Source organism: Rissa tridactyla, chromosome 17, assembly GCF_028500815.1.
Source record: "Rissa tridactyla isolate bRisTri1 chromosome 17, bRisTri1.patW.cur.20221130, whole genome shotgun sequence".
Classification (NCBI taxonomy): domain Eukaryota; kingdom Metazoa; phylum Chordata; class Aves; order Charadriiformes; family Laridae; genus Rissa; species Rissa tridactyla.
This window is the reverse complement of record NC_071482.1, coordinates 4,999,264-5,008,729: the sequence shown is the minus strand read 5'-3', so window position 1 is coordinate 5,008,729 and position 9,466 is coordinate 4,999,264. Positions and strand designations below refer to the sequence as shown.

General features: G+C 50.3%; 1 protein-coding gene across 1 annotated transcript in view; it reads left to right on the top strand.

Moving 5' to 3' along the window:
• The first annotated feature begins 885 nt into the window (after window positions 1–885).
• JAM3 (junctional adhesion molecule 3) overlaps window positions 886–9,466 on the top strand; it is a 31,617-nt gene continuing 23,036 nt past the window's right edge. Inside the window, exon 1 of the mRNA XM_054223045.1 lies at window positions 886–990. Within this exon, the coding sequence (XP_054079020.1) occupies window positions 942–990 (49 nt within the window). The 5' untranslated portion in view covers window positions 886–941. The remainder of the gene's footprint in view (window positions 991–9,466) is intronic.

Here is a 9,466-nt window from a genome sequence, read left to right as displayed (position 1 = left end):
GAGAAGAGCTCGGCTTTCATTCCAGCTGCTTGATCTTCAACAGCATCTTAATTACATCCCCATCACACGCTGCTGACAGTTAGTGACGCATGAACCGGCATTAACCCAGCCTGACTCGACGAATTCGGGGCGAGAGTCCGGCGCTGACAATTTTTGTTTCTTTCTGTTAATCAGAGGAAAAAGGCTCTGGGACACTTTCGAGGACCACACCACAGCTGGGGATGCTCTCTGTGCAAAGCCACTTTTCGGGGCAGAATCACTAAGTCGAGCCCGCGGCCGTGTCAGAAACAATTTGGCACAGCAGGACTTGGGGAAGCTCCTCCGGAGACACGCTCTCTCCCCAGCTGCTTGCCTGCGTTTCTTACTTCCTTTAAGTTGCCCAAAAGTTATAGCTAAATGCACAGTTCAACGTGAGAGAGCTTTCTAGGGAAAAATCTCCCGCTTTTTAGTGGTTCTTATTAAATAGAGGGGGGAACCACCAACTCTAGAGCAAAATTGGGTGGGTTTTGACAACCAAAACCCGTTGCTTTCAAGCTAATTCCCAGCTTTCGCTGCTCACAAAAACCCATTTAAAGTCTGCCCAGCGTTTTCCTCTGGGTGAACTCCCTCCGCGGGGACGGCGTGTTTCGGGGTGGGCGCCTCTTCCCACCCGCGGGGTGAAGTTTCCCGGGAGGACCGGCGGGATGCGGAGGATGCGGGGGGCTGCGGGCCGGTCCCCCCACCGCCACCCCACCCCACGGAGGACCATCCCCTCCTCGGTCACTCCCCCCTGGTCCCCTCCCCGCGGTGCCAGGCGCCGGGATCCGCGTCTCCCCGCCCGGTTTCCGCGGCGACGGGACCGCGGCACCCCCCGCCCCCGGGGCTCCGCCGGCCGCCCCCCCCGCCGCCGCCCGGGCAGTGCGCAGGCTCGGCGCGGCGGGCTCGGCTCCGCACACCCCATCATGGCGCTGCGGCGGCCGGCCATCCTCCTGCTCCTCCTGCCTCTCCTCGGTGAGTCCCGGACGCGCCGGAGCCGGCCCGGCGGCCAGCGGCGGCGGGGCCGCCTCGCCATCCCCGGCGCCGCGTCCCGGGGCGGCCGCGCAGCGGGGAAGGGGGATGCGCTGCCCCCGTCCCCGTCGCGGGCCGGGGGAAGGGGGATGCGATGCCCCGGTGGCGATCCCCGGGAAGGGGTGGGGTGGGGGCGATGCTCTGCCCCGGCTCCGTACCGGGAGGAGCGCGGGGAGGGATGCGCTGCCCCGACCCTCGGTACCGGGGAGGGGAGGGATGTGGTACCCCCGACCCGTGCTCCTGGGGATGGATGCGGTGCCCCCGACCCTCGGTACCGGGGAGGGATGCGATGCCCCCGACCCTCGGTACCGGGGAGGGATGCGATGCCCCCGACCCTCGCTACTGGGAAGGGGAGGGATGCTGTGCCTCCGACCCCAGGTACCAGGAAGGTATGCGGTGCTCCCGACCCTTGGTACCGGGGAGGGATGTGGTGCCCCCGACCCGTGGTCCCGCGGAAGGCAGGGATGCGCTGACCCTGACCCCGGGGGGGTGCAGGGACCGGGGATCCTGGGACAAAGAGGCACCGGCTCCCACACCGGGAGCGTGGGAGGGACAAAAGAAGGGGGTAAACCACCCCAAAACTCCAGCTCAGCAAGGAGCGGGTCCAGGGATGAGGGTGCCAGGAATGTGCAGCCTCGGCAGGCAGGCAGGGTGGACACTAGTGCCTATTCAAGACCAGGCACAGGCGCCTATTGTTCCGGGGGCCCCGCATGAATGTTTGCAGTTTTAATTGCAAAAACATTTGCTAATTCCACTCAGGAATGAATTTGGGGTCATTTGTTGTCTGGCTATTAATAGTGGGGGGGATTGAGGAGGGGGACAGCAGCCGGTGGGCTTGCATTGCCCTCCCCCTCCGCCGTCTGCCCAGACGGCAGAAGGAGAAAATGGGATGGAGTGGGGTTAGGGTGACAACCAGCAACTGATTACTAAAATAAACGGGGCTGCGCACGCACACACGTGTGTACAGACACACAAGTAACTTCTTTGGGTCAACTCAAGACTGAAGTGTATTGAAATATTTCAAACAAGTTAATCTAAGGACAAACCAATTCTCCAGTGACTTCAAATAACTTGCAGAGCTTCTTGGGCCTCAAATAAAGGGAGATTTGGGCTTTAGTTACCAAAAACGCGAGCGGAGGGGTGAGACAGTCACTCTGACGCTCCTCTGTGACGAGGAGATGGTTGTCACGCGCTCCAGGGTGTGTTGGTCACTTGCTTTTACTGTGGTTTGTAGCAGAAACAGTTTCAGCAGGAGAAATTGGGAGTGTCCAATTTAGGAACATCGTACAGTCTCCTGGGTGCTAACTCTGGGTTTGGAGGTTCCCTTTGAATGAGAAAAAATGACAGATTTAACGCAACTTTTCCTTACAGTTGGGCTGCAAGGTAGAAATGCACCCCATTTCCTCCCTCTTGTTGTGTGAGCAGTGCCTAAGTGGCCTGTTGAATCTGGCCTACAAGATAGCAAGACTGGAAATTAATTAGTTCTGAATTTATTTAGACAGACAGAAGTTGCTAGAAGCAGCCAAACGCCACTAGTTGCACACCTCTGCCTGAGCATATTTATCTGGTGAGTAAACCAAGTGGTAACAGGGTTTGCTCTCCATTTAAATACAAAGGGTTCTGGCCAAATCCAAGTGCCTCATCCTGTTTTCCAGCTGTTTTCAAATTTGGGGTCATAAGCCCAGGAGAGTGGGCAAAAGTGAGGTTGAGAATAAAAAAAAAAAAAGGGTTTTCCACTACGTTTGACTTTACGTACCAGGGACATCCCACTAAGTTAAGGTTACTCTGTCAGCAGTACATAAAATTAAACATGTAATGAAATCTGGAGGGTTGGTGCTGGAGAGAGGGATATGAGTCAGATCATAAGGATGCGTTTGATGCCAACTGACTACTTGAAAAAAAAAAAAAGGCAAAAAAGGAAGGTGAGAAAGCTAACAGGATGCAGAGATCCCAATCTATAAGACTCTGACCTGTACGCTTTGGACTATAAGCGTGATTTAGACTATACACTGCCAATTAGACTACAAGCGCTGTGGAGCGGGGATTGCCTCCGCCTGCAGTGTTATTGCCAACATGGACCCTACTCTTCATCACGGCCTTAAAGCATCGCCACGAAGCAGGGGGCAGTGGAGCAGGGAGCGTTCAGTGCATACCCAGCTCTAGGCACCGACAGCATCTAAAGATTCTGCACATCAGGGAAATGCCACGGTCGTAATGATACCAGCGGAAGTTATTGGAATCAGCGGTGGAAAGCGGGGCTTACGATTGCCAACGATGTTACGTCCTACCTTGAGGTCTCTGTTGCGAACTTCCCCGTGGAAACAGGCATTTGGATTTTGAGGATTTCACACGCTGGGCTGAGGGCAGAGCTGTGGAGCCCTTCCCAAAACCCTCAAGTATTTCCTGTTGAAAATAAAACGTGTTGATAACCTCATAGTCCTTGATGGGGAGATACAGCAAGCCCCTGGCACACTGCAGTTTTAAAGCTCAGTGTATTCAAATTTCCTTTGATTTAATTCTGAGGTTTTGATATGCTGGATTTTGCAAAAGGCTTTTCAAAATCTACAGAGTAGAAGTTCTCGTTTCCTTTTTTTTTTGTATATATATATATGAAGTCCATCTGTCCCAGCCACCAGCAACTGTTCCGAGTCAGCTGTCAGTGCCAAAAACCACTCAGTGGAAACGTTGTTAGCTCTGTTGCAGTTATGATAAGTTGCTTGTTGGTATTTTCTGATGGGAAGTATTTGCAGTATTGCTTTTCTTTTCAACAGGCAGTAAAAAATCGGGACAAACAGCTTTGAGAGCCAGGCCAAAAGCAGACGCTTAATAACATCTTCAAAAAAATTCTTAGGAAGGGCTTGGTGTTCCTATTTGGGTAAGCAATATCTGGCATCACCACCAAAGAGTGGTTGGACGCACATCTACTTTACAGCTGTTGACAAAGAACGTGACACCAGCGCATTCCCTCTTGCTCCAAATACTTCTGAGAATTACTCGGTTACTGAAGCACAAGTAGATTCAGAGAGTAAAATGTGTTGTCTTTAGTGAGGAGAAGAGCTGTGGACTGAGATGTTGCTCCGATCGTGAACTTCGGTTCTTTTACTGACCTGTTTGTTTTCCTTCTACACATGGAATTCTGGGTCTCTCGGCCCGCTGCAGCTGGTTTTTCAATTATCTGTCCACACACTGAGGACCTGCACCAGGAACACACGTTGAGTTGCCAAAAAAATCACCTAAACAAGTAAATAAAACGGAATGAGCTGCTGCATTTAGCTTCACAAATCAGGACAAAAGCTGCTCTATGTCATGGCTGTGGGTGGGCCCGGGTTCTGCGCCTCCTGCCCGTTTACACCGAGTTTTAGCCATTTCCAAAGGGTAAAACATTGATTAGCCCCCGCTCGCTCCTGCTTTCCTTGCAGCTGACTTGGATTATTATTTAAGTTTCTCTTGCAAATTGCGCTCGCCGCTTTATCATCCTCGGCGATGAGTGTTTGTGTGGTGAAGCAGAACTGGCCTCCCAGTTGTATATTTAGAGCTAATGCTTCACAGTTGATTGCATCAAGCCCTGATGATCCGGAGAAGGTTCGTGAACTCCTTTTCCAGAGCAGGCCTGAAGTGGTGGGAGGGAGTTAGAGCGAGGGGAAAGAATTCCGCAGACCAACAGGATCCCGAGTCCTCAAGAGCCCTTTGCTGCAAAACAAGCGCGTGCATCGCAAACGTGCCCCTCGACAAGATAAAACAACTGCTCCCTGCGTAAAAGCCGGTGGCCTGCTTTGAAACTGCTGTTTATATGAAAAGAGATGAATTCGAGATATAAAATTAATTAGGATAATTACATTCTCAATCTGCCTTCTCTATCAATGGGAATATGCACTGCGCCGTCTTTTTCCAATTGATAAGGGCTGTTTGCCTTCCCTCTGAGCCCCTGGGGAGTATCGTGTTTTTATGAGACACGGGATTAAGACCAAATTCAACCACTAAGCGTCAGTTCCATGTAGTGGAGGCGTAAGGGTGTGTGCCATACAACAAAACCCATTCCTTCAACTGAGTCAGGACGTGGCCTAAGAACCAGTTAATGGCTTTAATTGCACTAATGAATGTTCTGGACACAGTCTTAATTTTCACCCAAAGGGGCTGGATTGCTGTTTGGGTTGGGTTCTGTCAATAGCTGCGCTTGGGGCAGAGGAAATACCTGCTGGGTTGCAGTTCTCAAACTCCCATGGCTGGAAATGAGAGTTTTCAGTCTCAGCAAAATAAACAATAACATGAAAACTGGACTTTTTTTTGGCTGGAAAGCTCAGGTCTCTGTTTGCTTATGACCCTTCAGAGCGCTAACACCCTCCGTATTAACTTGAGATTAGAAGGATTGTTTGGAGAGTTTAATTCTTTTTCTGGAGACTTACCAGGAGAAGAGTACATCTGTGGGGAACAGGACAGCAAGGCACTCCGTGGTCTTCACCAGAACATTGATTTTGGGATAACCCAATTCCTCACAAACTTCTGCTTCTCATTTTAGATAAGTGGAAGTCAAGGAGGCTTGCCCTGGGGATAAACGTTGAGGGAGGTGCATATTAAAGATGTTTCCAGCACAAGAAGGGCCAGCTGAGGGTCTGTTATCACGTCTTCCTCGGCAGTCGCTAACTTTGATTGCCTTGCTGCGTTTCGTACTGTAAGAAAGCTTTGTGTGGCTCCTGTGCAGGGGTTCAGCTGTCTAACACACGCCTTGGAAGTGCAGAACCAAGACAGCTGCATGATTGAGCCGGTGCCCAGTTCTTAGAGCAGCATCCTAAGCCGGGCCTTCAAATTTCATAGAAAAAACACTAAATATGCAAGAAGGGAGGTCTAGAGAGGGTGTTCCTCTGCAGTTCTTAAGCATCTCGTTGAAGCTCCTTCTCTGCTGCGTTGGGTATTGAAATCACTTTCGGTGCGTGTTCCAAACCAGACAACTGGCAGAGAAAGGAGCAGCAGGTGCAGAAGCAAAATGTATAAATGGGAGTTGGCAACAAAAAAAACAACCAAACCCAAACCCAAAAATCTCTGCAATTTCCCCTGCTCCCGAGAGCAGAGTTGGGTGGGATTCCCGTGAACTCACCTGCGGGCTGCTGAGAGCTGTCAAACGAGAGTCCAGTCAACACCAACACTGGGCTGGCATTAGCTAATTAAAAAGAAACCCAGCCACATACATGCTGTAACCTGACAGCCCCCAGGTACTTGAGATAAGCTCAAAAAATTAATGGGAATTGTTCTGTCATGCAAGAATCACTTGTCAGTATAAATAATATAATGTATCGGGTTCTGTAGTGCCCCTCGTGGGATGGAGCACAGGGCTTAACAGAGTCAGTTACAAGGGGAAATGAAGGTTTCAGCGCAGCAATAGATCAAGTAGATGAAATTAAATTGTGTTTAGATAATGCTCAAGGTTTTCTTTTTTTTTTTTTAAAGTCATAAATCCCAGGGATTTTCAGAGTTAAAGCCAGAGCACACTCTAACCTAGTCCCGCCAACGTACCTGATTATTGCAACACAAATGTAAGATCAGTGGGTTTTTAAGAGTCCTCTTAATTCATTTGGGCACAGCTGGCTCATTTGAAGACACTGAGCTTTGAAACTGCAGCGTGCCAGGGACTTACTGTAGCTCAGGCATGTGGCTAAAAGGTAGCGGTTGAACAATGTTCAGCAGTATTTCAAGATTTTTAATCACACTATTAAAAATAGATTTTGGTGGCCTAGGTAAGATTTTCTGCTGAGCTGGAGAAATCCGCTGAAATCTAAGGGGATTTGTTGCCGTTATTAGGCTGTTTCTAATGCCCATGGCCTCTGCTGAAAATCCCCACCTTAATAAACTTGGGGACAATTCTTTATATGAGTGGCCAGCATTTTACAGGTAGGATGTAAACTGAGGAACTTTGGTTTAGACTCTGTTTTGGAGGGTGGAAGTATAATACTTCTAAAAATTCAGATTGATTGAAAGCGCCTGACTTCTTTGCTCGCTCCCCCACCTGAGACACCTAATTCGCTCACCATTTTTGACAGTCTTGTCCAGTTTGTCTCAAGATGTATAACCAGGAAGTCCTTCAATGGGTGCTGAAGGAGCCCGTAATATCCTACATATCCAACGTATTTGTGTTTCATTAGCAATAAGGAATTAGACTGGCAAACAATGCCATGAAAGAGAGCTGTTTTGGGAATCCATGCTTACCTTTCAGCAGTGCTCTGCACAGCAGTCCTGCTTTTCATTCCCAGTAGGAAGGTTCCTGCCGCTTTATGTCTCTCCGGGGCGGCTGTGTGCTCTCTCAGACCTGCTCGAGTGGAATCGCTTGCGTAGCTGAGGACTTAATGATTTTGTACAAGTCCCTGCTTGATCTTTTAGGCCAGATCAGCCAGGGAGACAGTATTTTCATTTTGTTAGGATGCTATCCTTGGAAAACAAAGGTCTTGCTAGATGTTACTGCTTTTACCTGCATTACAGTAGCATGTACGGCTTCTGTTCACCGATCGGTGTCTGTCTGGAAAAAAAAAGAAAAGAAAAAGAAAAAACTCACTATCCCAATTTGTGTCCTTGCTCAATGAAAGCTACCCAAAAGAGTAATTCATCGCGCTATTGGGCTGCCATAAAGATGAGGAGCATTCCTGAGAGTATTGGATGATAATGGCTGCATGAGCAGCCCTTGAATCACAGCAGTGGAAAGAAGCGGGTGTCCACAGGCAGGGCAGCGTCTACCACACACCCCGAGGATCCATTAAGGAGATTGCTGCCTGCTAATGGACTTCCTCCTGAGGCGCCCTGGCTGCTAACCCTCTCCCGAATGATTTCCGGGAGCTTACACAGTTAACGGCAGGGAAGGTGTTGCAAAGTCCTGCAGTTCTTGCTGCTTCTGTAAAACAGCTTTTATCCCCTCAAAGGATCTTATCAGCTGTTTTTAATAGACACCTAAATCTTTGCTTTCATCCTTTTCTTCTGCATTGATCTCCGCAAAAGCCCAAAGGAAAATATTTCTTTATACCCACCATGTTGTTTGGAGTTAGTTATTTTTAGAGCCCGGAAAACATCGGCTTTGCAGTAGTGAGGTGCTCTGCATCAGTAACACACCTTAGAAGGGGAAGTCCCAGCTCCGTGCACCGCAGCCGTTTGTCCCTCTGGACCAGCCCTGACTTCCCCGGCTGGTGGGAGTCCCCCATCCTGGGAAGAGTGGGTTGTTTTTGTTGAGGTGTTGAGATACCACCAACCAAAATGGAAGGAGTAATACACAACCCCCTGTTAGTGTGAGTGATCCTGAGCAGGACTGGATACACGTCATGAAACAGGATACCTTCAACCACCATGGATCTCCTCGTGGCACCTACAGCAGAGGAGGTGCTGGTTTCTTCCCCTCTTTGGGCTTAGCTAGTCTGCTGAGATTGCACGTAGCGTACATCGACGGGGCTGGTCTGATTTCTCAGGGAGCGAGGAGGCAATGGCTTATCTCATTTCTCATGCACAAACAAATAGCTATTAGTTGGCTACAGCTTGGTCAGTGCTGATGGAGTTGCCTTTGAACTGGCGATCTGGAGATGAAAGGCAGAGCGCCTTGTAATCGCCTCCCCAGTCTCATGGGTTCTCCCTCAAGCAGAACTCGCTATTTGAGTCTGTGAGCATCTGTATATATCTGGTGTTTTCCCTTAATTTTGGCCAGTTTTCAACACCCCATAAATAACAGGGCAGCGCGGAGCTCTGCCTGCCAAAGCTGCCTTGTGCCTGCCGGAGGGGAGGTTAAACCAGGTACTAACTTCTCTCTTCTTCCATCAAAAATGCTCTGGTGGGCCTGGCCAACACACAGCTGTCCTCACCCGCAGGCACTGCCTGCTCTTCCCACACAACAGGGCAAGATAAGCCCTTTGAAGTCTGCATTGGGGCGGGCAGCAGCTTCTAAGGCACTGGGGTACCCCCCTCTCCCAGCTGCCAACTGCGCCTTGAGTTCTCCAAGTCAACAGCTGAGCTAGGATCGGGGCTGATAAGTCCGCAGCGCTGGATCGCTGGGGCTTTGCCAGGGGACAGAGGGGACTCCAGATTCCAGTTTGTTTGCGGGGCTTTGCGAGCATGGGAGGGCTCGGGGGCTTTTTCCCCGACGTTGCGCCAAGGCGTGCTCATCACCCACCAGCAGCCCGCTGTCGGTCCACAATAGCGATTGTTCTTCTCGCCCCGGGAGGCTCCTGGTGTTCTGCTGCAAGCTCCTTGATCCTCCTCTTTCTGCAAATATTTGGAACGGATCCTGCTTGGCCGTTTTGACAGTTTGACTCAGCTATTAAATGACAAAGGCAAGCTGGATCCAGGTTCACCGTGATAACAACTAGCTCTGCAAAGAGGGGAGGTGAGGGTCAAATTCAGGGGTGAGGCAGCAGAGCAGGCTCTGTGGGAGAAACACAGAGGATGTGCGGTGACC